The sequence below is a fragment of the Oryctolagus cuniculus genome, chromosome 18, assembly GCF_051225735.1.
Source record: "Oryctolagus cuniculus isolate XC-2025 breed Fujian yellow rabbit chromosome 18, ASM5122573v1, whole genome shotgun sequence".
NCBI lineage: Eukaryota > Metazoa > Chordata > Mammalia > Lagomorpha > Leporidae > Oryctolagus > Oryctolagus cuniculus.
The window spans coordinates 8,986,321-9,013,868 of NC_142884.1; the positions used below are offsets into that span (position 1 = coordinate 8,986,321).

The window sequence follows — 27,548 nt, forward strand, 5'->3', positions numbered from 1 at the left end:
TCACTGCCGACAGTTACATGAACATACACTTAGCCGTACACACTTGTCCCTTCAAGTACACCCTAATGCCCCTCTTTGAACGTGTGTTGGACTTGACGTCCTTCTGACGTCTACCTGGGCAGAAGCAACGTCTGAGACTAGGATTGAAAAAGCTGTGGCTCGGGGGCAGTGTTGTGGCATAGCTGGTTGGGCAGCCGCTTGTGGCACCAGCATCCCATACTGGCGCTGGTTCGAGTCCCAGCTGCTCCACTTCCAATCCAGCTCCCTGATAACATGCCTGGGAATGCAAGATGGCTCAAGTGCTTGGGCCCCTGCACCTGTGTGGGGGACCCAGGAGAAGCCCCCTGGCTGCAGGCTTTGGATCGGCGCAGCTCTGGCTGTTGTGGCCACTGGAGGGGTGAACCGCCGCATGGAGGACCTCCCTCTGTCTCTCCTCTCTGGATGCTTCAAATCTAAAAGTAAACCTTGGCCTGGAGGAGGCCGCAGCCACAGGGCCAGGCCCACGTGCCGAGATCCGCGGCCTCCAGAGTTGTCTCGCAAGAGCATCCTGCAGCCCCAAACTCACATGGACGCCCCCCGCTGACATCTGCACCCTCGTGACAGGGCCCAGCCCGACTCCCCGTCCTCAGACACTGCCAGATGAGCCGGCACACGTGCCACGGCTGGCCTCGTGCCGGCCGCCTCTCAGGGCTCGGGCTGGGCCCCCCCCACCTCCCCGGGGGCCCTCAGACCACCCAGCCGCCACAGAACAAAGGCACTCCAGCCGGCGGTAAAGTGTTTGCCATCGGGTTTTCGTTTGGCTGGTTGTGTGTACACAGTGTATACAAGTTGAGTTGTACAGAAGCCCAAGAAAGAGCGGTGGGGGCGGGGTCCGCGGGAGGGGCGGAGAGCGCGGAGGGGGCAGGAGACCCATAAAAAATAGAACCACATCCAGACAACAGGGGGAGGGGCCGGGGCAGACACAGACAAACCGCCGTAGAAAAGGAGTGGGAGAGGCAGAGGGCGGGGACCCTTCTCCCCCCTCCACCTCCCCTGCCCCCCACCCCGCCCCAGGTATGTACAATAAATAAGATTAAAAATAATTAACAAGATGCGTTTTCCCCCTCCCGCCCGACGCCGAATGCCCTGGGGAGGGAGTGGCCTTTAGCAAAGATCTTGGCCTGCGGAGGGGCTTGGGGGGTCCCCAGCTCTCTGAGGCCGCCCCGCCCCCGTCAGCCACACATAGACATTTCCTGTACATTATGTACAAGGTGGAGGGGCGGGGCCGCGGCGGGGGGGGGGGCAGGGGGAGAGGGGAACCGTTACTAAATAGACATTTATACATATATATAAATAATTTCTCTGTACACCGAACAGCGGGAGGAACAGGGAGGGAGTGGAGAGGGCTTGGGGAGGGGGGAGTCGAACTTTGACCCCTGCCCTAGGGGGCAGCATGGACACACCCTGACCGAGGACACCCCCCACCCCGCGCCCCTGGTGCCGGGAGCCCAGGGTACGGCTCCTGCGGACACAGTTCTGTCCGGATTCTCGGTTCGCGGAGGGGGGGCCCCGGGGAGGGGCCGGGTCAGCCGCAGCGGCTGTGGGCCTGTGCTTGGGCCAGCAGGTCGCTGAAGGAGTCGAACAGCTGCTCCAGCCACGGCTGGTTCCGCATGCACTGTTGTACCACCTCCTCCTGGCCCAGGTCCTCGGCGCCGCCCTCGATGGCCAGGGTCTGTGGGGGGCGGGCGGCACAAACACAGCACTGGCAGAGGGACACCAGCCTCTGGGGGCGGCCGCAGGGGGGGTCTGGGGATCAGGGTCCCGGGGGAGGGGGGTACCTGGGGGCCCGCGCCCCTGGATCCGGAGTGGTGCGGATGGAGGATGGCCCCCAGGGCGGCGGGCACGGGGGGAGGGGCTCACCTGGTCCCTGCAGCGCAGGAAGGTGTGGTATTTGTAGTGGTGCAGTGAATGGTAGAGTGTGTAGTATCCCGACTTCTCCAGCTCAACCTTGAACTCCTGGGCAGGTGCAGTGGGCAGGTGTCAGCGCCTTCGGCCAGCCAGAGCTAGCTGCCCTCCCGCCGGGCGCCCCGGCCCCGGCCCCGCCCCTCCGCCCCGGCCCCGCCCCTCCGCCCCGGCCCCGCCCCTCCGCCCCGGCCCCGCCCCACCTCCAGGCCCCGCCCCACCGCCCAGGCCCCGCCGCCCCGGCCCCGCCCCACCTCCCCGGCCCCGCCCCGCCTCCCAGGCCCCGCCCCGCCCCGCCCCGCCCCGCCGCCCCGGCCTCGCCCCACCTCCCCGGCCCCGCCCCGCCTCCCAGGCCCCGCCCCGCCCCTCCGCCCGCCCCCGCCCCTCCGCCCCGGCCCCGCCCCGCCGTCCCGGCCCCGCCCCCACCTGGGCGCGGACCCCGCTCCTCTTGAGCTTGCTGAGCGTCTTGCGGTTGTAGGGCTCCCCGGCCGGCCGCAGCCGCACCGCCCCCTCCTCGGGGGAGCCCTCCCCACTCTGCTCCACTTGCAGCTGTGGGAACGTGTGCAGGGCGTCCTGTGGGAAGCCGAGGGGTCAGTGGGCCCTGCCCTGGGTGCTCCCCCACCCGAGAGAGCCCCGGCCGCCAGGTGCCTGGGCCTCACAGACGGCCAGAATGCTCCGGGTCAGGCACAGCTCGTCCTGGGGTTCTCGGCGCCTGCTTAACCATCTACCCCAGAATTCTCAGCACCAGCGTAACTTCCTACCAAAATTCTGGGAGTCTGTTTAAAACGCTATCTGAATGTGAAGTAGCAGATACAGCCGCCGCCTGCAGTGCCAGCATCCCACATGGCTGCCGGTTCGAGTCCCGGCTGCTCCACTTCCGATCGCGCTCTGTGCTGTGGCCTGGGAAAGCAGTGCAAGATGGCCCAAGTGCTTGGGCCCTGCACCTGCGTGGGAGACCGGGAAGAAGCTCCTGGCTTCGGACTGGCACAGCTCTGGCCGTTGTGGCCAACTGGGGAGTGGACCAGTGGATGCAGGACTCCTCCCCCCCCCCCCCCCCGCCTCTCCTCCTCTGTGTAACTCTGACTTTCAAATAAATAAGTCTTAAAAAAAAATCTGAGGGGCAGAAATCGTGGCACAGTAGGTTAAGTCAGCACTTGCAGCACCAGCGTCCCCCAGTGAGGCACAGGTTCAAGACCCAGCCACTCCGCTTCCGATCCAGCTCCCTGCTGATGCGCCTGGGACGCAGCAGGGGACGGCCCAGGTGGGAGACCCACGTGGAGCTCTGGGCTCCTGGCCACAGTGTGGGCATTGGAGGAGGAAACCAGCATGCAGATCTCTCTCTGTCTCTGCCATCAGGATTTCAAATGAATACATCCACCCTCAAATGTTCAGTGCTGTTAAGTCCAATTTCTGAAGTCAGACTCACGTTCCATCCCATAATTCTAGCTCTATCCTTTTTTTTTCTTTTAAAGATTTATTTTATTTGAAAGAGTTACACAGTGAGGAGAGGCGGGGCGGGGCGGGGGTGGGGTGTCCTCTCTCCGCTGGTTCACTCCCCAATTGGTCGCAATGACCAGAGCCGCGCCGATCTGAAGCCGGGAGCCAGGAGCTTCTTCTGGGTGTCGCACGCGGGTGCAGGGCCCAGGACCGGGGCATCTCCTATGCTCTCCCAGGCCGCTCTAGCTCTATCCTAATACTCTAAACCACAGGGCCGTAGGACCCCACCCAGAACCCTCTGAGTCACCCGATGCTCGCCCCAGCACCTGCGCGGCTGGGCACAGTGACAGCCCTGCACGCTGCACCCCAGGGCCTCCTTTCTCCCAGAATTCCGAGTCACTCCAGCACTGTTTTTCCCCGGAATTCTTCGTGCCAGGCTAATGTCCCAACCAGAATGTTGAGAGGCAGACAAGCACCGTGTCTCAGAATGCTCAGAGCTGCCCTCATGCTGCATCCGCGCGCCCTGGGCCACCCGGGGGGAGCCACGCACGTGATTGCCCGCTCCGCTGGGGGCTGCATCCGCGAGCCCTGGGCCACCCGGGGGGAGCCATGCACGTGACTGCCCGCTCCGCTGGGGGCTGCATCCGCGAGCCCCGGGCCACCCGGGGGGAGCCACGCACGTGACTGCCCGCTCCGCTGGGGGCTGCATCCTCAGATCCCACGGAGGCACCGGCTGCCCTGGGCTGCGTCTCGGCCTCCACCCTTGAACCGCACACCGAGCTCTGCTGAGCCGTCGGACCGCCCTCTGGCGAAACCCCCTGCACTACACGAGGGCTCCTCAATGGCACCCCCACCTCTCTGGGCCTGGAGGGCTGCTGGGAACCCGAGACCCCCACCCCACAGCCTGAGCCTGACCCCATCTCCCAGCTAGGCCAGAAGAACGGTCCCTCCCAGCGACCCCTGCCCCCCAGGCCTGGGACCCTCATGATGTCCGAATCGCGCTGCCTCCTCCATGCCCAGCCCTGGGCCCCTCCCACCAGCCCCAGGCACCTGCAGGGCCGGGCTCAGCGACAGCCGCTTCAGGACTTTCTTCTTGTGCTCATTCAGGAGGCCGTCAATCTTCCGCATGGGCGGGAGGTACAGTTCATCTGCAGGTGGGACGGGCGTCAGGCGGCCATGGCCCCATGATGCACCAGGGCCCCTCAGTGCACCAAGCCCACAATGCACCAGGGCCCTACAAGGGACCAGGGCCAAGGGCATTGGGAGGGCCACTGCCCCACAATGCATCACAGCCAGGGAGAGTCCTGCAGGTCTGGGTCCTCAAATTTCTTCCCCCTCAGACCCAGAAGCCCCGCCCCTCCCCCCTCAGACCTGGGAGCCCAGCCCCAGCCTCCTCCCTCAGACCCAGGGGTCCAGCCCCAGTCCCTCCTCTCTCACACCCAGGGTCCAGCCCCAGCCCCTCCTCCCTCAGACCCAGGGGTCCAGCCCCAGCCTCCTCCCTCACACCCAGGGTCCAACCCTAGCCCCTCCTCCCTCAGACTCGGGAGCCCAGCCCCAGCCTCCTCCCTCAGACCCAGCGGTCCAGCCCCAATCCCTCCTCCCTCACACCCAGGGTCCAACCCTAGCCCCTCCTCCCTCAGACTCGGGAGCCCAGCCCCAGCCTCCTCCCTCAGACCCAGGGGTCCAGCCCCAGCCTCTCCTCCCTCAGACCCAGGGGTCCAGGCCCCAGCCCCTCCTCCCTCACACCGAGGGTCCAGCCCTAGCTCCTCCTCCCTCAGACTTGGGAGCCCAGCCCCAGCCCCTCCTCCCTCAGACCCAGGGGTCCAGCCCCAGCCTCCTCCCTCAGCCCCGGGAGCCCAGCCTCAGCCCCCTCCCCGGGCCGCGGCTCACCGTGCGTGTCCTCCAGGGCCTGGATCATGTCCGGGTCGAGCGCCGTGCTCACCAGCATCTCCACGTAGCTCCGGTACATCTCCCGCATTGCCCGGGTCTTCAGCAGACGCCCAGGGACCGCCCGCTCTGGCGGGAAAACAGGATGTGGGAGCATTACTCCAAGCTCCCGAGAGGCGACTCCTGGGCTGCAGGCCCTGTTCCAAACCCCAGAGACCGGAACGGAGATCGCTGTGCCAGGCAAGCCCAGCGCGGTGTGCGCTCCTCCAGGCACCACCGCGAGCTCAGGGGGAGGCAGCAGGCGCCGTCCTCGGGGGCCAGCCCACGTCCCACACTCTAGTGGCCGGGTTCGATTCCCAGCTCCCCAGTGCCAGCTTCTTGCTAACGCAGACCCCGGGGGGCTCCAGTGGCTGGGTCCCTGCCGCCTGCCTGGGGCACCTGGATTGGATTCTCAGCTCCTGGCTCTGGCCCAGCCCACATCCCATATCCAAGTGCCAGGGTCAAGCCCCACCTCCGCCTTCCAATCTGTTTCCTGCTAATGCCTCTGGGAAGGCAGCAGATGGTGGCCCTGACACTTGGGTTCCTGCTACCCACACGGGAGACGGAGATGGAGTTCCTGGGTCCTGGCTTTGGCCTGGCCCAAGGCAACTACTGGGGGCATTTGGGGAGTGACCCAGTGGATGGAAACTCTCTCTCTCTGCCTCTCACATAAGTAAATAAATTAATTAATGAAAATTAAAAGCAGCAGCATTGTATAAAGGAAAACGATGGAGACGGTAAAGTTTGTCTGTGAAACAGTCATCGAGTCAGAGACGAGACTGCACACGCAGGCGGGAACAGCACGTGCGTCCTCTGGTGGGGGCATGGCCGAGGAGCAGGTGCGAGTGTTAAGAACTATCCCTCAGCCGGCACCGCGGCTCACTAGGCTAATCCTCCGCCTAGCGGTGCCGGCACACCGGGTTCTAGTCCCGGTCGGGGCGCCGGATTCTGTCCCAGTTGCCCCTCTTCCAGGCCAGCTCTCTGCTGTGGCCCGGGAGTGCAGTGGAGGATGGCCCAAGTCCTTGGGCCCTGTACCCCATGGGAGACCAGGAGAAGCACCTGGCTCCTGGCTCCTGCCATCAGATCAGCGCGGTGCGCCGGCCGCAGCGCACTGGCCGCGGCGGCCATTGGAGGGTGAATGAACGGCAAAGGAAGACCTTTCTCTCTGTCTCTCTCTCTCACTGTCCACTCTGCCTGTCAAAAAAAAAAAAAAAAAAAGAAAAAAAGAAAAGAACTATCCCTCTGAGGTCATGCGGGGGACGGACTGGAGGGATGAGACGGAGGCCCGGCCAACGCACCACGCAGCAACGGAGGGAGCTCGAACAGTGCACAGGGACAGGACAGAGGCGCACAGAGCAGCAGGGCTGGCGTAAGGGAGGCAAGATGCAACTGACCAGGGCCAGGGCTGTGGGGCAGAGCAGAGCAGGGGGCAGGCCCAGGGACTGGGCCGCCGTGGCGGTGAGCAGCGGGGTAGGCCCCAGTGGCCGGGTACCCGGCGGGGCTGTCCCTGCGGGGGGGGGGGGGGGGGCTGGCACAGGGGGCTCGGGGACGGGGTTGGGTCTGTGGGTGGGCGGGATGTGAGTCTGCCCAGCCCGAGGGCTCCCGTGAGAACCAACACAGCTGTGCACCTGCAGTTTCAACAGGTGGCTTGAGAGCTAATTCGATGCAGCTACCCTAAAAAACAGAAAAAACCCGAGGGCCCGAGAGGGCGAGATCTGCACCCCCGGGCGTCCCTGAACCTGCTTCCTCGCCCCATCTTCATCTGCTCAGCATTTACCGCAGCCGCCTGGCCTGACTTCCCAGCGGAAGGCACACACAGCCAAATGCAGACTACATCTCCCAGGCTCCCTTGCAGCTAGGCGTAGCCATGTGACCAAGACCCGGCCAATGGGACGTGAGAAGACAGGATGGGCCCTGCTCTGAGCCCTGGAACTTTTATTTAGAAAGAGCTGCTTATTTCCCATGATCCTTGGGCCAGCTTGGGAACTTGGTTGGAAGAGAACTCCCCTCTGCCGTCTGACTCCCGCATTTCCCCCTCTGCCGTCTGACTCCCGCATTTCCAGTCTGTTGAGTCGGGCACGCCAGCACTGGGGAAGTCATTAACACTCAGCACCTACTCCTCTTCCTTACAATACGTGTAATTCCACAGCACGACACAGAGCTCACGTGGATCAAACAAGCCAATGTGCAAATGGTCTATTTTTTTTAAGATTTATTTATTTGTTTGAAAGGCAGAGCTAGAGAGGGAGAGACAGACCTTCCATCTGCTGTTCACTCCCCGAATGGCTACAACGCCCGGAGTTGAGCCAATCTGAAGCCAGGAGCTTCTTCTGGGTCTCCCACGTGGGTGCAGGAACCCGAGCGCTTGGGCCGTCTTCCGCTGCTTTCCCAGGCGCGTAAGCAGGGAGCTGGGTCGGAAGCGGAGTGGCCGGGACCTGAACCTGCGTACATTTGGGATCCTGGTGCCACAGGTGGTGGCTTGACCCAGAGCCTGCGACACCGGCATTTCATGGGAGCACAGGTTCTAGTCCTGGCTGCTTCAGTTCCCACCCAGTTCCCTGCTAACGCGCCTGGGAAAGCAACAGCAGATGGCCCAAGTGCCTGGGTTCCTGCACCTACAATGGGGCACCGGAAGCAGCCCCTGGCTCCTAGCTTCAGCCTGCCCCAGTCCCAGCCATTGTGGCCATTTGAGGAGTGAATCAGTGGATACAAGATCTCACTTTCTTGCTTTCTCTCTTTCGCCCTCTCTCTGTAACTCTGCCTTTCAAATGAATAAATCTTTAGAAAGAAAAAACAAAGAGTGGCACATAGTAACTGAGTGCAAGCCAGCGCCTTACATAAAGAATATTTCCAAAATTCAAAGCAAAATGGAATCGAAAGAAAAGTGTGTGTGTGTTTGTCTTTTTTGTTTTTGGCTGCAAAACAACTGACAATCCAGGGCTGGCATTTGGCCTAATGGTCGAGGCACCCATACCCCATATCAGAGATTATGGGTTCCAGTCCCAACTCTGGCTCCCAGCTCCAGCTTCCTGCTCATGCAGACCCTGGGAGGCAGCAGGGATGGCAGGCCCCTGCCACCCCTGTGGGAGACCCTGATGGAGCTCCCAGCCCCCTTCCGGTCCAGGTGTTTAAGGAGTGAGCCAGCGAACGAGAACTTTCTGTCTCTCTGTATCCCAAATGGAAAAAAAGCATATAGCAAAGTGTTGAAAAACATTAAGTGTGAAAAAAAATTCAAATTCATGCATACTTCATAAACCTCACAGAAATGTGTGTTAAGAACCCCTATGTTGGGGCCGGCGCTGTGGCATAGCAGGTAAAGCCACTGCCTGCAGAGCCAGCATCCCATATGGGCGCCAGTTCAAGTCCTGGCTGCTCCTGGCTGATCCAGCTCTCTGCTATGGCCTGGGAAAGCAGTAGAAGATGGCCCAAGTCCTTGGGCCCCTGCACCCAAGTGGGAGATCTGGAAGAAGCTCCTGGCTCCTGGCTTCGGATTGGCGCAGCTCCAGCCATTGTGGCCAATTCGGGAGTGAACCAATGGAAGGAAGACCTCTCTCTCTTTGCGTAACTCTGACTTTCAAATAAATAAATAAATCTTTTTTTTTTTTTTTTTGACAGGCAGAGTGGACAGTGAGAGAGAGAGACAGAGAGAAGGGTCTTCCTTTGCCGTTGGTTCACCCTCCAATGGCCGCCATAGCCGGCGCACTGCACTGATCCGAAAGCAGGAGCCAGATGGTTTTCCTGGTCTCCCATGGGGTGCAGGGCCCAAGCACTTGGGCCATCCTCCACTGCACTCCCTGGCCACAGCAGAGAGCTGGCCTGGAAGAGGGGCAACCGGGACAGAATCCGGTGCCCCAACCGGGACTAGAACCCGGTGTGCTGGTGCCGCAAGGCGGAGGATTAGCCTAGTGAGCCGCGGCGCCGGCCAATAAATAAATCTTAAAAAAAAAAAAGACTTCCAGGCCACCTCTCTGCTGTGGCCAGGGAGTGCAGTGTAGGATGGCCCAAGTGCTTGGGGCCTGCACCCCATGGGAGACCAGGAGAAGCACCTGGCTCCTGCCTTCGGATCAGCACGGTGCCGGCCATGGCAGCCATTTGGGGGGTGAACCAACGGAGAAAGGAAGACCTTTCTCTCTGTCTCTCTCTCTCTCACTGTCTAACTCTGCCTGTCAAAAAAAAAAGAAACCATGCGTTGTACTGGTGAGGTCACGAGGGGCACCCACACGTCACAGGAGACGGCAGCACCTGTGGGCGCATGGGACGGACACTGGTGCACACCTCCCCCTGCCCTCGGAAGCTTCCCACGCGGAGACAAAAGAGCACCGGGCTGGAGGGCGCCGGAACAGGCTGTGTGCCCCTCGGTCTCCCCATGTGGCTACGAGGATGCTAACGGCTTCCGCCACCCGGGACTGCTGGGAAAATGTAGCAGGCTGCCCCGTGTCCAGCGCTCAGAGCAGACGGGCTGGGGCCAGGGACCCCGTGACTTGCTGTCGCTGTCACCTGTGATGCCCTGACTCCCGGCCCCTCCTGCACAGGCCAGTGGAGCTCTCTGCTGCCCGAGCCCCGCCCGCCAAGCCCCGCCCCTTCCCCCTTCCCCCGCGGCTCCCTGCAACCCTGCCAGGGCCTCACCGTCCTCGCTGGGGGCTCCAGGGGAGGACTCGGAGTCCGAGGAGCTGCCCGCCGGGCCCCCGCCCGCCGCCTCCTTCAGCCACTTCTTCCTCTTCTTAGGGGGCGGCTCAGCCTTGACCTTGGTGGGCCGGGCCTTGGGCAGCCGGGCAGCGGCGGGCTGTCCCGTGGGGAGGCTCCGCTCAGGCCGTGTCTGCCGCCCGCCGGTGCCCCGGTCACCCCTCAACGGCCGCTCCCCGCGTGTCACCCTCTCCTTCTCCTTCTCCTTGTCCCCGGGTGGCGGCTGCGGCTGCGGCTGCGGCTGCGGCTGCGGCGGGGACGGCTTCTCAGGCGCGGGGGGCTCGGGAACGGCCGTCTCGGGCATCTGCTCTGGGGGCTTCTCCGACGTCACCTTCTCGGGGGTCTCAGGCTTGGGGGGTGGTGCTGGGGCTTTGGGGGGAGGGGCAGCGCTGGCCCCGGCCGACGGGGGGCCCTTGGCCTGCCCAGAGCGTCTGCAAGGGATAGAAGGGGCCGCAGTCAGCACCCCCAAGGAACCCAACGTCTCTGCTTCGGGGCCGTGCCCCCTCCCAGGCCTAGTGAGCTCCACACACAAGCAGCCCCCTCTCGCTGGGTCCCCATCCCCTGACTGAATCTCCCCCCCACTTAGGACCCCGCCCCCCGGCAGTACCTGACTGGCACTGGGGGCCGGTGCCAGGGCTTCCGAGAGCAGACCCGCACGTAGTCTTTCTTGTTAACGTTTTCCAGGAATTTCACGTAGAGGCGCTGGTACCGGTTTTTTGCATCCCCAAAGTACCCCAAATACTATGGAGGGAAGGTGACACGTGAGGAAGCTCCTCCCCCCGGTGCCTGCCCGGCCCTGGGCCACCCAGTGGCTCCCGACCCTTCCGATGGGTCAGGGGGGGAGAGCCCCGTCCCCAGACCGCCGGGTCTCCGCCTCCAGTGCAGGCTTACGTTACTGGTGGCACAGAACTGCCTCTGGCCGTCCTTGATCTCCGGCGTGAACTTCTGCAGAAGGGCTTTCTGCACTCTCCAGATGGGCGGGGGCTCACGTCCAGTCTGCAACGCCAGCTGCACGGACAGGAGGAGGGCGGCCAGGCCAGCAGGGTCAGCCCCCATCCCCAAACCTCCCCCCCCCCCGCCCCAACTACGGCCCTCTGGCCTCCTTCACCACTCTCCCTCAGAAAACACACAGAGGGGCCAGTGTTGTGGCCCAGTGGGTTGAGCCACTCCCTGTTATGACGGCATCCCATATGAGCACAACTGGCAGTTTGAGTCCCAGCTGCTCCACTTCTGATCCAGCTCCCTGCTAATTCGCCTGGGAGGCAGCAGAAGATGGTCCAAGTGCCTGGGCCCCTGCACCCCTGTGGGAGACCCGGATGGAGCTCCTGGCTTCAGCCTGGCCCCGCCCTGACTGCTGCTGCCATTTGGAGGGTGGCCCATGGATGGAAGACCTCCCCCTGTCTGTCTGTCTGTCTGTCTCTCTCTGTAACCCTGCCTTTCACACAAATAAACATTAAAAGAAAGAGAGAAAACAGGCAGGGTCATCAGCAAACACAGCCCATCCACTGGCCTTCTGGTCCCATGATGTCCTCAGCCCTGGGCACAGCTGGAATCTGGCCTTGTCCCCTTGTAGCCTACCCACAGTGTACTTGTTTGTTTGTTTGAGAAGCAGAGTTACACAGAGAGAGGGAGGAGACCGAAGTCTTCCGTCTGCTGGTTCACTCTCCAAATGGCCACCACAGCCAGGGCCAGGCCAGGCCCAAGTCAGGAGCCAGGAGCTTCACCCAGGCCTCCCACGTGGGTGCAGAGGCCCAAGTGCTTAGGCCGTCTTCGGCTGCTTTCCAGAGCCGTTAGCAGGGAGCTGCATCGGAAGTGGAGCAGCCGGGACTCCCACCAGCACGTCTATGGGATGCTGGCACTGCAGGTGCTGGCTTAGCCCACTGCGCCACAACGCGGGCCCCTCAGTTCTTTTCTGGGATCAAGTCCTGACAACCCCTGAGCACTCAGGCGCCTTTGTCAGGTGCAGGGCATGGGGTGCATCAGGGAGGGCTCCCCACTGTTAGGGCTTGGGTCCTTGTGTTCCCCCCAGATTCTTACGTGGCCATCAAACCACCAAGGTCCTAGTATTAAGAGGCGGGGCTGCTGGGAGGTGAGTGATTAGGTCGCGAGGCTGGAGCCCTTGGGGATGGTTTGACGCAGCAACTAAGATGTCACTTAGGACTGCAGTGCGTGGGTTCCAGTCCCGGCTCTCCTCCTAATTCCAGCTTCCTGGGAGGCAGCACCAATGCCCTAAGTGCTTGGGCCCCCGCACCCACAGGGGAGGCTCTGGCCTGGCCAGCACGGGTGGTTGTAGGCATTTGAGGAATGGATGGACGGTCTCTGTGCGTCCCTCTGTCTCTCTGCCTTCCAGCACGTTCAGGGGGAGCGAGACCCTCTCCCGGCCCTTCCACCACCGGAGACACAGCTGAGCCGGTGCCATCTGCCTTGACTTGGGCTTCCCGGGCCTCAGCCCCTGGGACGCCTGGCCCCCTGCTGGGAAGCCTCAAAGCCACAAAACCCTCCCCAGGGCCTCACAGACAGACAAGCAAACAGGATGGGGCGGGCTTGTGGCTCTGCAGGGGACTGACAGGTGACAGCTACAGTGCGCACCCCACTCACACAGATGTGCACCCCGAGTCCTGTGCATGCCCCAGAGGAGCCCGGGAATGGATGGACGTGAGTCAGACTTAGCGTCGCACCTAGGGATGAGGGGACAGCCGTGGATGTAGACAGGCTCGCGCACCGAACACCACGGCACAAGGCATGGGCGCACCCAGACTCCGTGCAAGTCTGAGGGGGACCTCAAATTCAATCTGAATCCAAGGATACTTCCCGGAGGCAGGGATGCCACATGAGGAAGGGGCTGACCCGGACACACGCCCCTGCCAAGCACGAATAAGGACAGAGTGGGACGGGGGACCGGGCACTGCGGCCGCCCAGAGATGGGCGAGGGGCGGTCCACGCGTTCAAAGAATGCAGCCACTACCAGGATTCACTGCTGACTTCAAGCATGGTCATGGCTTGGGCTCGGCAACAGCAACTCCTGGGATTGATTAGTGATGTCTGCCACCAGCACCAGCTATGACGGCGGGGACTGCGCGCCAAGTATCGGGTGCCCGCTCTTAGTTTGGCGCTTCCACACCCTCAGTCAGCCCCAGGAAGGGGTTATGACGACCTGATGAGAATGAGGCCGAGCTGCCGGGCGCACCCTAACTCCAGAACCTTCTTCCCGTGACGTGAGTCAGAGGTCAGAGGCCAAAGGATGGGAAAGTCCATCTCAGACCTGGTCCTGCCTGCTCCCAAGCCTTCCAGGGCCTCAGCCAGGCACAGAGCAGCTCCTGCCTCAGGTTCCTGTCCTTTCTGCTGCACCTGGCCCATAGCCACCCCGACCCTCACAGCTCAGCAGACAAACTTAGACTTCCTTTCTTTTTACTGCTTATCCACTCATTTTTATTTATTCGCAAGGCAGAGTGAGAGCGACATCAGCCAGTTTACTCCTTAAACGGCCATAGCAGCCAGGGTTGGGCCACCCTGAAGCCAGGAGCCTGGAAGTCTATCCAGGTCTCCCCAGTGGGTGGCAGGGGCTCAGGTTCTGAAGCCAACACCTGCTGTCTCCCAGCATGCCCAGCAGCAGGAGGGGCCCTGGATGGGAAGCAGAGGTGGGGGAGAGACTCGACCCTGGTGCTGCAGTAAGGGCACAGGGGAGCAGGCCCCCCGTGCGGCGGCTTAACCGGCTGTGCCACAACGGGGGAGCAGGCCTCGCGTGCGGCGGCTTAACCGGCTGTGCCACAATGTCCACCAAAGCCCGGATGCTGAGCCCCAGGCTGCTGCACACGTGGGACCCTCAGTGCGACGGTCATACTTCCTGTTGTGGTTCTCAGAAGCCTGCGATGAGGCCTGGGCATGTTCTCCAGCCAGGGGAGACCACCCCCCTGCAGGCCCCTCCTACCTCTCAGCTGGGTGGGACCCTCTGCCTGGGCCTGCCACCTTCCCCCAAACCACTCTTCCTACCTGGATCCTACCCCACCCCCGGCCACCAAGCCTTACCCACGGCAACATCCTTGTCCAATCCCCAGTCAAGGCCACTTAGTATCCAAGTCCCACCCTTCCTGCCCCGCCTCAGGTCAGGCATATCGCTGACCATTCCCACTTCCAATTCTAGGGACGCTGACCTACCCACAGCCTCTACTCAATGAAAGGTGCGGCTGATTGGTGAAGAGCTAGCCAATCAGATTCTCTCCTGAGAGTCTGAGCAGTGACAGGCAGGAATGCAGGCCAGTGAGCTAGGAGCACCCAGGCACGGTACTAATGAAGCAGCAGCAGGGTCCCATTGACAGGGGAGTGGGTCACAGGACAGAAGCGATGGGCCGACTGCCCTCCAGGCCTGGACGCCTCCTCTCCTCCCCTTCCCTTGCCACTGGCCAGGGGCCCTAGCAGCACACACATCCCAGTGTCTTCTCACCGGGACAAATCCACCATCCAGCTCAGCACTCACAGCCTCCCAGTGCTCTGCACCCCTGCACACCACAAACATGCACGCTGTTCCTTGCCACAGGGCCTTTGCACAAGCCGCCCCGGTCCCTCCACACTCTGCTCCACCAGTCAGCTCTTACATGACTGGGGCATACACCCGCCCCCATGACCCTCACAGCAACCCTACGGAGCTGAGAGTGGACATGGCCACTCCCACTCTGCAGACGTGGAAGCTGAAGCCAGGAAGCCAGCCCTGCGCTACCCAAGACAGCAGCCTCTCCCCGGAGACAAGGGGGGCTCTGCAGCCCCTGAGACGCAGTCGGTCCAACCCGCACGTCTTCCCACTGTGAAGCACACACTGGGTTTTGAAGATTCACTACACAAAACTGAACACAAAATGTCTTAGTGTTTTCCATCTTAATAATATTGAACATTTAAAAATGGTAGTTTTCCTTTTTCTTTTTTGTTAATATTTACCTTATTTATCTGAGAGGCAGAGTTACAAAGAGGGAGAGACAGAGAGAAGAGATCTTCCATCCTCTGGTTCACACCCCAAATGGTCACAATGGCCAGGATTGGTCTGGCCAAAGCCAGGAGCCAGGAGCTTCTTCCGGGTCTCCCACATGGGTGCAGGGGCCCAAGCACTTAGACCATCTTCCACTGCTCTCCCAGGTGCATTAGCAGGGAGCTGGATCGAAAGTGGAGCAGCCAGGACTTGAACCAGCATCCGTGTCGGATGCCAGCACACAGGTGGCGGCTTTACCCACTACGTCACAGCACTAACCCCGCATCAACATAACCCTGTATCAACTTAAGTGTCAAGATGACATTTTAGATATGTATGTTGGCTTAAATAAAACACATTCCTATGGCTAATTCCAACTGTGTGTTTTTCACTTGCTGGAAACGCGGCAGTGAGAAAGTTTAGTCACACACGTGGGGCACAAGGCATTTCTACTGAATTGTCACTTTTCTGCAACCAGAACGGCTCATAGCTTGCTTCTGTAGTCTTTGAACTAGGAGTTGTTTCTACATTTTGAAAGGATTGTTAAAAAAGAAGGAAAAGAAAAAAATCAACAACAAAGAATGTGTGTCAGAGACCATAAGAGCTCACAGTTCAAAGCCGCACTGGATGTGACCCTTTGCAGAAAAAGCTTGCCAAGCCTTGGACTACAGACGTGCCCAAGATCGTCGAGCGGAATGACAGGGACAAACAGCCCCGGCACCTCTGACGGCGGCATGAGCCATCCCAGCTCCGGACAAGCCAGGCGCTAAGCCCATCAACCCCATTTCACAGTTTGGCAGACTGAGGCTCAGAAGATTCAATCCCAGCCCGGCTCGGAAGCGGGTGGGATTCGAACGAGTGAGGGGAGCACCGAACGCAGGGCTCGCCACCGTGCTACCAGCGTGCGCCACATCCAGGCCCGCAGACGGGTGCCAGGCACCTGCACGGGTGGCTCAGGCACGGGCTGTGTGGCCCCCACTCCAGCACACACTGAGCTGTATTTTAAGCTTCGGAGCCTCGCGTGGCCCCTTCTGCCGCCCTGTGCCAGCTGGGAAGCGGTGTCAGATGGCGCTGGCTTCCATCCCAGCTCGGCACCCGCCCGCGGACGGAGGAGCGTGGACTTCCTCATCTGTGAAATGGGGCCGGCGAATGTCCCCACACCGGGCACCCAGCCGTGCCAGCTGCTGTCCATGCCACCACTGTCTACAGAGCTGAGCTCGGTGCCAGTGGCATGGGCTCCTGCGCCCCTCACAGCCGAGCCTGTCTCCTTCCCTGTGCATGGGGGCGAGAAGCTGGGAGCTGCTTGGCCTGCCTCCTGCTGTGTCAAACAGGGAAAGCAGAGGCTCCCACAGCTGCAGCCCGGAGGCCGCAGTGAGCACTGCACAACAGGGAATACACGAACGCCGGGCAGCTGCACTCTGCAGGCAAAACGACCAAGTTCAGGGCCGGCGCTGGGCCACAGAGCAGGCAAGGCTGCTGCCTGCAGCGCCGGCATCCCGTATGGGCGCCGGTTCGAGTCCCAGCTGCTCCACTTCCCATCCACCTCTCTGCTGTGGCCTGGGAAAGCAGTGGAAGGTGGCCCAGGTCCTTGAACCCCTGCACCCGTGGGAGACCCAGAAGAAGCTCCTGGCTTCAGATCAGCCCAGCTCCGGCCGTTGGGGCCATCTGGGGAGTGAACCAGTGGATGGAAGACCTCTCTCTCTCTGCCTCTCTGTAACTCTGCCTTTCAAATAAATTTAAAAAAAAAAAAAAAAAAGGAAGAACGCTGAGACTGTAATGAGACAGTGCACACAGGGCGGTAAGCAGCAAGCACAGCTGTTGGGCTCCACGTGGCCGGGCCAGAGACACAACAGACTGGAGGCATCAGGGACACAGTGGGTGCTGGACTGGAGGCTGAGGCCCTGTGTCCTCCACCCAGCAGTCAGCCTTAGAATGCATCTATCTCCTGGCCGGCACCGCGGCTCACTAGGCTAATCCTCTGCCTGCGGCGCCGGCACACCAGGTTCTAGTCCTGGTCAGGGCGCCGGATTCTGTCCCGGTTGCTCCTCTTCCAAGCCAGCTCTCTGCTGTGGCCCGGGAGTGCAGTGGAGGATGGCCCAAGTGCTTGGGCCCTGCACCCCATGGGAGACCAGGAGAAGCACCTGGCTCCTGGCTTCAGAACCAGTGGATAGAAGATCTCTCTCTCTCTTTCCCTCCCTCCCTCCCCCCCCCAAAATAAATACATCTTAAAAAAAAAAAAAAAAAAGGTAAAGGAGCCGGCGCTGTGGCATAGGGGGTGAGGCCACTACCTGCAGTGCCGGCATCGATCCAGCACTCTGCTATGTCCTGAGACAGCAGTAGAAGATGGCCCAGGTCCTTGGGACCTTGCACCCGCATGGACGACCCGGAAGAAGCTCCTGGCTCCTGGCTTTGGATCAGCCCAGCTCCCGCCATTGCAGCCAACTGGGGAGTGAACCAGCGGATGGAAGACCTCTCTCTCTCTCCCTCTCTCTCTCTCTCTCTCTCTCCCTCCCTCCCTCCCTCTCCGTCTATCTCTGTGTAACTCTGACTTTCCAATAAATAAATAAAATCTAAAAAATAAAAATAAAAAATGAAGGTAAAATGTAGGTGAAAGGGTCGCATTGGTGGCCATGGGGGCTGGCCAGGAGATGGTACTGGGCACACAGGGCTCCGTCCTCGCAGTCGCCCTGCTTTCCCCACAGTAAAACAGAGGCAGAATAACAAGGGCAAACCTGCTCTCCGTGCACCTCGCACACAGCACTGCAGGAGAACGTGCCCTGAGAAGTGCCCCCCAAGTAAGCCAGCGCCCAATCTTCTCCATGCATAAACCAGAAGGAACTGCCCGCGCGAACACGAGGTGACCTGCCTGGTCACCCACAGTCACTGACAGCAGATGGCACAGAGACCGACCCAGCCTTCAGTGCCACCATCAGGTGACAGTGACCTCTGACCACTGCACACCCACACAAGCCCTCCACGGGCAGCTGGCGTCCCCTGCCCTCAGCAGGCACCTCTCACAGCATCGCTCTGGCCAGCTGTCCGCCCAACGACCCGAGCACAAGACAGGTCACTCGACAGCGGTCACGCCTGCTCCAGCATGGGCAAGGTGGGGGCCACTGGGGACTTTTCAGACCAACTCCAAAGATACGTAAATGAATGACTGTGGCTCCGCGCCAATAAAACTTTATTTACAAAAACAGGTAGTGGCCGGATTTAGTCCCCCTCCCCAGGGTGGGGGGGCAGACTCTGCCAATCCCTGCGGCAGGGTAGCCGGAAACAGTGGGTGGACTGTCCACAGCGCAAGACCAGGCCTGCCACGGCCAGCATTCCCAACCGGTGAGCTGTTCCATTCACCGGTCACATGCCTGGGCCTTCCACGTCCACCATGAGGGCACAAAGGACAAAGCAGCCTGTCTCCCTCAGCTGGCTCCATTGTATCAGAGGCCCGGGAAGGCTTGGCTACTGTACCTACTGCAGGGCGGGTGGGATACATGTTAACAACTGTCTTGTGCCATCAAGGCGGGAGCAGCCATGGAGGACACAGCCGGACCTTGCCACACTATAGCAGCCTTAGTGGTGTTCACACCTCGGAACCGCGATACTCACTTCTCAGAATTCCCCTCCGCAATAAGCAACACAGGAAGACACGCGCGCGCGCGCACACACACTCAATGCAGAGGCCTGAGCGACCACCTTGGAGCAGGCGCGTGCACCCGCGCCCGCGACGCACCAGCAGCGCCCCGCGGGGCCCGGACTCACCTTGAGCGACGGGATGTCCTCGGCGCGGATGACGAACTCGTCGCGCTCCCGGAAGATGCCCTCGCCGCCGCTCTCGCCCGCCTCCTCGTCCGTCTCCCCGCACACGGCCGCTGTCTCCTGTTTCTTGGCCAGGTGCAGGGGCCGCGCGTCAGGCGGCTCAGGGTCCTCGGGAGACGGGGCAGCCGGCTCCTCGGGAGGGGCTGGGGGCGCTGGCGGCGCTGGGGGCGCTGGGGGCGCTGGCGGCGGCGGGGAGGGCAAGGTTGGTGGCGGCGGCGGCGGCGGCGGTGGTGGTGGTGGTGGCGGGGGCTGCGGCTGCGGCAGGGGTGGGGAGCTGGCCGAGGGGGCCACCAGCGGGGGCGGCGAGGGCAGGGCTGGCGGCGGCGGTGGCGGCAGCGGCGGAGGTTGAGGCTGGGGCTGGGGCTGTGGCTGTGGCTGGGGCTGAGGCGTCTGGGCAGGAGGCGGGGAGGGCGGCGGCTTCTCCTCCAGCAGCGGGGGCTCTGGGGAGACAGGGGCGTCAGGCGTGGGTACCAGGCGTGCTCCCCCGGGCACCTGTCCCCTTGTCCCTACTCGGGGCCCCAGCGGCCCTCCTGTCACCTCCAGGTCCCTCGTGAGAGGCTCCGTGGAGCCCCTGAGCCATGGGCCCAGCCCTGCCTTTCTTCCTTCCAGGGTTTGTCCACCAGTCTGGGACCACGGACACCCTCTCCCCAACCCCCGCAGAGCCACAAGCTTTTTTTTTTTTTTTTTTTTTTACACCTCCCCTGCAATTCCTGTCCAAGGTCAGGCAGAACAGCACCCAGATGGTACCCTGTCCCCCAGACACCGCCCTGCCCCCGTCACTCATCACTGACCTCTTAGAGCTGTTCTCCGGCCCCGCATCCCACCCCACCTGCTTCGAAACCTCAGTCCTCACCATTTGCAGCCTGTCCCGCCCTTCCCCACCTCCACCCTCTCCAGCGCCCACCCAGTTCCCTTGCCAGCTCACTTAGCAAAAACGATGCACCTTCCCCCAGCACTTGTTTGCCCTCCATCATGAATATGCAAATCTACCTCACCTGCAAGGTGAAGAGCGGACAGACTCCTTTAAGCAGTGCCCACACTGCACGACAGTACCCGATGACCTCAGCAACCTAAAGTCCCTGCCCTGCCCACAAGACCACCTCCCAGCGCTCACCGGGCGTGCCGTTGCTGCTGGCACTGGGGAGCCCCAGGAGGGGGGGTGGCCCCGGGACCACAGATGTGTTGGCCAAGGGGGGTCCGTCTGGGGCGGAAGTGTCCTTGGGCCCAGCAAGGGGCGGGTCGTCCAGGGCCGAGATGGCAGACGAGATGCTCTCCTGCAGGTCCCGGTTCTTGGCCACGGAGTCTTCCTCGTCCGAGGAGAAGGAGGGCAGGGTCTCCAGGTTGCGTTTCAGCTCCTCGTCCAGCCGCTTGCAGGGTGAAGGGCAGCCCAGCCCCAGGCCCTCGCTCTCGGCTGCTTCCAGGGCGCCCCCGAGCCCGAAGGCGCTGGCGGGCTGGGGGTGTGGCACAGCGGGGGCGGCGGGCGGCTGGGGCGGCAGGCCCCGGGCTGGCACGCTCTTGGGGGGGCTGAGCGGGGGCGTCAGGCCGGCCTGGTAGAGCGGCGGGTGGCGTTTGCCCGACTTGAGGAAATCCAGGAAGGAAGCCATGAAGCCCGATTTCATCTCCGGCTGCTTCTCCTCCACCTCCTTGATCTTGGCCTCGATCTTCTCCCGCGTCAGGCTGGAGTCCAGGCTGTTGTGGTCGGCGCCCGCCATGGCATCTCCCGAGGAAGCTCCCAGAACCTCGCCGGCCTTGGGCACAGACAGCTTGATCTGCACGTGGGCGCGGTGGGAGTCAGGGCCTGGGAGACGCTCCTCCCTCAACCGCGAGTCCCACTGAGCCCAGGCTCCCACTCTCGCCCTGCGGTGCCCGGAATTCACACCTAACAGCCCCTGGCTGGCTCCAGGATGATGGGACCCTCTCTTTGCTCGCAGTCTGGGGTTCAGCTCCCCAGACCCCCACCCCACCCACACTGGTCATCCTTTTGGATCCAGAACCTAAAAACCCAAGCCCCAGCCCCTAGCCTGCAACCAAATGGTTTCAGTTCCCAGCTCCCACACCCATATCCTCATAGGTCTTAGGAACATAACCCCCTACTCAATGCCCTCAATTCAAACGCCCACCCCCACCCCCCACCAAGGAGCCCCCAACCCTTTCTTTTCCCAAGCCAGGGCCTCCCAGCTCACCCACGTCCAAGCCCCAGCGCCCCTCACCTTAAGCGGTTTCAAGGGCTCCAACCGAGCGCCCCCTGCCTCCTCGGCCTTCCTGCCCCGGCCACGCCCCCGACCGCGGGGCTTCTTGGCTGCATCGTTGGGCGTGGAAGCCGAGGCCGGCCCAGCCGTGGTGGGCACCTCCAGCGGACGGATCCGAGGCCTCCCGCGGGGCCGCGGCGGGCCGTCCCGCTTGGCTTTGGTGGGCTTGCGGCCCCGGCGCCGGGGGCCGTCAGGGCCCGGGTTGGGTGGGCAGAAGTCAATGTCCCCCAGAGGAGAGAGGGCCGGGCGGGAGCGGCAGCTGGACACGAGGTCCGGCAGGCGCCGGGGGTTGAGGCGGATGTCGGCGGGGACGTCGGCTTTGTCCTCGTCCGCCTCGAACTCGTACTCCTGGGCGTACAGCTTCTTGGGCGTCTGGAAGGGCGGGTCGCGGCGGCGCAGCAGGTGGAAAGAGGACGTCTTCAGCAGCTTCTTTGGCTTGGTGGAGCAGAAGATAGGCGAGGTGAGGCCGCCCTTGGGCTCCGAGGCCGGCGGCGCGGGCGGCGGGGGCGGCGGGGGCGGCGGGGCCGCCTGGTGGGGCCCGCTCTGGATCAAGCCCAGCGGCTCCGCGTTGACCGTGGAGGGCAGCTCCGGGGGCTTGTTGGGGTCCAGGCCCAAACCTGGTGTCTCCGGCCCGGCTCCGGACGCCCGACCCGGGCAGTAGGGCCCGTAGGGATCATAGGCGGGAGGACCCGGAGGAGGCCCGGCGCCCGCCTTGGGGTCACCCTCGTCCTCGGGGGGCCCGGCCTTGCCGTAGTCATCCGCTGCCCCTCCCCCAAACATCTCCTCCATGGTGGGGAAGAAGCTTCGCTCCTCGTCCTGGAGCAATGAGTCGGGAAAACAGATGGAGGTGAGTGGCACGAAGCGGGGCGCCTTGGTGCCTTGCGGGCTGGGGCTCCGGTAGGCGCTGGCAGGGTCCTTGCCCTCGGAGTTAGGTGGGCCCACGCCAGTGTCTCCAGGCCCCGGGGGCAGCGGCTCCAGGGCCCCGAGCAATTCCTGCATGGCCCCTGGCGGCTCTAGGCTCTCGTCCGGGCGCAGGCGAGGGCTGGGGGCTGCAGGCTCCAAGCCGTGGCTGCGGAGGTGGGCTTCCAGCTGGAGGGGCATGGGTGGCGGAGGCGGCGGCGGCGGCGGGGGCGGCTGGGGTGCGCCGTCTCGGGTGGCCGTCTCGAGCAGGTGGACCCCGACTTTGGGGGCGCTGGGGGAGGGGCTGGGGGCGTGGCTGAGGACGGAGGGGAGCAGCTGTGGGGGAGGGGGGGGCAGCACCAGCGGAAGGTCAGGGCCCCCGGTCTCCAGGAGGAGGCCGTGGGGGGTGGGCTGCGCCGGCTGCGCGGTGGGAGGCGGCGGCGGGGGGCTCTTTTGCAGGAAGGCGCCCAGCTCCTTGGCGCCGGCCCCATAGTGGACAACGGAGGTGGCCAGCCCCTCGGGAGTCTCGCCGCCCCGCTCCGGACCCTTCTTCTTCTCTTTCAGCCTGCCGAGGCCCAGCTCCAGGGCCGCAGTGGCCCCCTCGTCGAGACTGGCACTGGTGCGGATGACGCTCTGCAGGTGGTACCTCTGCGGGTCTTCCTTGGCCAACTCGTAGGGCGTGCCCGGCGGGCCCCCAGCCCCGCCACTCCCCCCCAGTCCCTTGGAGGCATCCGCCGACCCGTCCTCGCCCACCAGGCCGTCCGCCCCTGAGGTCCGAGGGGGGCTGGGGGCCTGCAGGAGATGCTGGATGAGGAACTCCTCATCCTCCGTGCGCTCAGCAGGGGGCCCGCCAGGCCCGGCCAGCAGCTCTGAGCCATCGCCCTTGCCCTTATAGCCACCTGCTCCGGCTGCATAGCTGCCGGCCCCTGGGGGAGCCAGGAACGGGGCTGACGCCAGCACTGAACTCAGGTATTTGCCAGGGGCTCCTGGAGAGCCAACTCCAGGTGGGCGGCCAGTGGCAGGCGGGGACTGGAGAGGGCGGATGATGTGAGATGGGCTGGCCTCCCCGCCGCCTCCCAGGGAGCTGGGTCCCCAGCCGCCCCCGTGGCCCGAGAGTGCCGGGGAATGGCCAGTACTGTAGCTGAGCGAGGGGCTCGCCGTGGGCAGCCCCTGGGAGTGGGCAGCTGGCCCGGGGTACGGCTCGCCCTGCACCCCATACAGCTGCCCCTGCAGCTGGTCTGGGGAGTAGCTCTGACACGTGGCTAGTCCGGGAGGTGGGGGGCCGCTGGGAGGCTGTGGGGGACCCCCTGAGTAGCTGGGGCCTTTGCTCAAGTCCTGCGCTTGCCCGCCTCCAAAGCCCTGCCCGTAGGCCTGGGGTCCAAGGAGCCCTTGGGGCTGCCCAGGGGAATAGGCCTGGCCCCCTGCCCCACCAGCTCCAGAGGCTTTGCCCGTGGCATAGGCTGCTGCTGGTCCCCCCAGGCTCTGGCATTTGGGCGTGGCAGTAGAGCGGGGTGGCGGGGGCCTCGTGGCCCCCCCGGCAGCTGCTCCGTAGCCACCTTTGCCGGTCTTGTAACCCGGGGACTGAATGATGGGGCGGTAACCGCCACCACCGCCTCCAGCCCCACCTCCTCCAGTAGCCTCGGGGCCCGTGGCCCGGCCGGAGGCCCCAGCGGCGGCAGCACTGGGACCAGCCTTGGTGGGCTCGCCGGCGCCTGGGGAGGGCTCCCCGCCGCCCAGGGGGCTGCAGGCCAGGTTGGCCCGGTGGCCCATGGAGGGGTAGCTACCCCCGCAGCTCAGGTAGTGCTGCAGGGCGTGGGCTGGTGGCGGGGGCGGTGGGGGCTGGGCGCTGGCTGGCCGCTGGTAGTGCTTGATGACAGTGTCCTGGCGGGGCAGGGCCCGCTCAGGGGGCGGTGGGCCTGGGGCTGCCCCCGAGAAGTTATAGAGCTGCGGGGAGGGCTGCTCGGTGGCGGCGGACGAGGAAGCCAGCAGGTTGAACTGAGTTGGGAGGTGCCGGGGAGGCGGAGGCGGGTCTGGGGGTCCAGGGCGGTAAGGGGGCGTCTGGGCTGGGCCAAGGCCAGCAGGCCCCAGGACGCCACCCCCTGCCAGGCGTTCAAAGCCCAAGGAGGAAGGCACCGTGGGTGCCTGGGAGGGCTTCAGGTGCAGCACGTCGTGGGGGGACAGGAGCCCGTTAGCGGGGGGGCTGAAGGGAGGATCCTGGAGGCTGAGGGACGAGGGCACCGGGAACGGGCGGCTGCCGAAGGAAGCCGGGTGCTGGTAAGCCGACAGGGCGGAGGAAGACGGGAAGCTGCTGGAAGCCGGCAGGGCGCCCGAGATGAAGAGCTCCGTGGGGCCTGGCGTGTGCATGGCTGAGGGCGGTGGAGAGGGCCAGCGTCATCGCAGGCCGCGGGCGGCCCCGCCGCGGCCCTCCAGAGCTGGCCGCCCGGCTTAGGCTTACCTGTTTGCCAGGAAGGACTGCGGAACTGGGAGAGGAGAGAGGAGGCAGACGGGCCAGGCTGGGGGCCCCGGGACTCCAGGGCCGAGATGAGGTTCATGACGGAGGCGTCGGGCCCTGCTGAGCCCGCGTGATGGAGGCCAGTGTCGAAGAGTCCGGAGAGGCCTGGCCAGGGACGGGAAGGGGGGTGTAGCGTCAGCCGAGGGCGGGGGGTGCACAGGGCAGGATCATGATTTAGGGTTGGAAGGAACCAAAACGGGAAGTTGAAAAGAGGAGAAAGTGGTCAGCACCAAGACAAGGGGGACCGGGGAGAGGGATGGGGCGCCCAGGTGGGACTCTGTGGTCCGAGGCGTGAGGACGGAGCTGTCACCCGGGAAGCCACAGGGAGGGGAGGCCAAAGGCTTTGGACAGCTGCAGGGAGCAAGGGGCCGGAGGACGGGTCCCAGAGGTGACGCCCAGGTGGCGGGGTCCAGCGACAGACATGGGGAGGACCACAGGGACGGTCAAGGGTCAAAGTGGAGAGGCCGGTCTCCTTGCTGGTCCCTCCAGGAAGGGGAGGGGTGGGATCAGAGGAGGGGAGCCAATCAGAAGTCCCGCAGGCAAAGCCGAAGGGACAGAAGACGACGTCGATAGGTAAATCCTTGGGGGGCCCGGGGGCGGGCCAAAGGACTGGAGCCAATCAGGAGGAAGCGGAATCAGGAAGAAAGCGTTGAGAGCACCGGGAAAGGATGGGGCGAACCCGGCGCGGGAGGGCTGGGGTGGGCTGCGGGGAGGCGGAAAAGACTGGAAGAGAAGGTGGGATTTGGGAGCTGATGGGACACGGCCAATGGCAGCAAGAGGGGCGGGGCCGGGGCCGGACGAATCCTGCGTGAAATTAAGGAGACACCCGCAGCCTCAGAGGCATCCAATCAGAGGCGAGACAGCAAGGGGCGGGCCACAGCTCAGGGCACGGCCAATGAGGAGGGGCGGAACTTTCAGCAGCCAACCAGCTCCCTCGGAAGGAGGGCCCGGCCGAGTGGGGCGGGACGGGGGCCGTACCTGCCGGGTGGTGGTTGGTGGCATAGCTTTGCAGTGGGTGGGGGGCCGCGTAGGCCTGGCGGTGTAAGATGTCCGTCTCGGGGTGCGATGTCCTGGAGCTGCCATAGACCAAGCTGGGGGCAAGGGGATGACATCAGTGTCCCCCCCCAGCTGCCCTCTGAAAGGGGAGCCCCAGAAATCCCCTGGGGGGGGGTTGAGGGGACCCTTCCAGCTGACACAGGGGGTGGGGTGGGGGGAGGATGCGGGGGGGGTATCCTAAGAAACCCTGCTCTCCAAAGCGGGAATTCGGAGTGCAGACCCCACTCCAGAGCCCCGTCGGGCGAATGCAGCCCAAGTGGCCTCACTCTGAAAACACAGGCATGCACACCGGGGAGGTACACACAGCAGAGGGAGCAAGTGACAGGAAGTGTCCTGCGTGCAGAAGCTCAAAGGTGTGGCGGACCTGCTAGGAGGCCCCCGCCCCTCCCCGCACGCAGGTGACCCCCGAGGTGCACGTGGCCGCCCCGTGTGGGCTCTGAGCCGACTCAGTTGGGAGCAGGAGGTGGGCTGTTCCCCAAACAGCAGGGGCTGGGAGGTGGGGGTGGGGAGGGCACAGGCTCTGGGGAAAGTACCAGGTACAAGTGCGAACATGAATGCCCTCCATCCCCTGAGGTTGAGGTTGCAAAGGCAGGGAGGTATGTGTGCAAAGGGGTACCCAACTCAGAGCGAGGAGTCCACGTGCAAAATCCTGAGACACCTTTAGGGTTCTGCCCGACCACGTTGGGAAATCCAGGGGTAGGTGTGTGTGGGGGGGGGGCAGGTAAGGAATGAGGACTCCACGGGTCTGGAGCAGGACAGAGGCGGATCACAGGTGAACACGCTGCCAGCCACGCATGTACAGGCCCGGGCTCACGCGCGCGCGCACACACACACACACACACACACACACGGGAAAGCTGTGACTCCCTGCCTTGGTCCCCATCACTGGGCAAACACTGCACTCCTCCCCATCAACTAAGATTCTCTGTCTTTGGGGTGGGGGTGGGGGAGTTGGAGGGGGCGTGTCCGAAATGCCAGGGCCCCCCCCCCTTGCACACACAGAACCCCAGCTTAGGAAGGGGGCGGGGCCCGGGGCCCACTCTGCGCGCGGAATTTCGGGGTGGGGGGGCAGTGGCGCGGCCTCGCTCAGTCCCGGAACAATAGGACCCGGGAGGGGGTGCGCGCCCCCAGATCTGCTCCTAATTCTCCTTCCCTGCCCACCTTTGCAAGAGCAGGGCCCGGGGCGCCGGGGGGGAGGGGTCCGCAGGCCGGGAATCCGGGGATGGAGGGAAGTCCAGGCCTTGGCTCAGCCAGTCCCTCCCACCTTCCCAAGGCCTTCCCGTCCGAATTGTTTTGCGCCCCCATTTTCCCCTTTGCATGCTCGAGCTGGCTTTGGAGGAGTTTGCAATTTGCAAACTGGGGCGGCGGCGTTGTTCCGAACCCAAGGAGGCCGCTCCCTTGCACGCCGGAGGGGAGTTTGCGATGCACGCGTCGCCGGGCGGGCCCGGCCCGGCCCGCTGGGGCCCCCACCCCTCGGCCCGTTTCTCCAGCTCCTTACCTAGCTTTCGCTGACCTCTCGTAACTCCATCCCGCCCCGGCGCCGAGCGGGTCCCCGAAGCCGGCGCTGGGGTAGTTCCTGTCCATGAATTGGCCGCGGTGGAAATTGGGGGGAGGGGGAGGGAGGGGGAGGGAGGGGGCGCGCGCGCGCTCTCCTCCGCCGCCGCTCCCTCCGCTACTGCTTTTTTTTTCCCCCCCTTTTCTCTCTTTCTCTCTCTCTTTTTTTCTTTGCAGGCGCCGAAGGCCCGGGAAGGCCCCGGGCGGGGGGGAGGGAGGGGACAGGGGCGGAGGGGCGGGCAAGGGAGGGGGGGTGCAGCCGCTGAGCCAAGGCGGGGGGAAGGGGGTTCCCCCTGGAGGAGGGAAAGGGGGGTGGAGGGACCCCGCTGTCTCCGCCTTTGCCCCGGCGCTTGCTAGAGAGAGGGGGGGGCGCGCGCTCGGGAGGGGGCGTCCCGGGCGCCCCGGGGTGGGTGCAGGCGCTGGGTGCTCGCTCTCTCGCCGCCGCCGCCGCCGCCTCCTCCTCCGCTGCGCTCACGGTGCAGCCATCTTTGCACAAGGCGGCTGGGGGAGGGGGGAG

General features: G+C 63.8%; 1 protein-coding gene across 2 annotated transcripts; it reads right to left on the reverse strand.

Annotated features, from left to right (window-relative positions):
• Positions 1 to 770: 770 nt before the first annotated feature.
• On the reverse strand, positions 771 to 27,524 carry PRR12 (proline rich 12). 2 transcript variants are annotated; one of them, XM_070063058.2, is made up of 14 exons: positions 26,976 to 27,524; positions 25,400 to 25,512; positions 24,365 to 24,526; positions 20,971 to 24,275; positions 19,875 to 20,508; positions 18,704 to 19,200; positions 10,879 to 10,995; positions 10,595 to 10,728; positions 9,931 to 10,418; positions 5,269 to 5,394; positions 4,429 to 4,526; positions 2,368 to 2,514; positions 1,900 to 1,995; positions 771 to 1,711 (listed from the first exon to the last, which is right to left on the reverse strand). In XM_070063058.2, the coding sequence occupies exons 1-14, from the start codon at positions 27,059 to 27,061 to the stop codon at positions 1,565 to 1,567; spliced, it is 6,150 nt and encodes a 2,049-aa protein (XP_069919159.2). In that variant the 5' UTR covers positions 27,062 to 27,524; the 3' UTR covers positions 771 to 1,564. The 2 variants fall into 2 exon arrangements, with proteins under 2 accessions (XP_069919159.2, XP_051696613.2); XM_051840653.3 differs by having other exon boundaries at positions 19,875 to 20,529.
• Between the last annotated feature and the right edge of the window lie 24 nt (positions 27,525 to 27,548).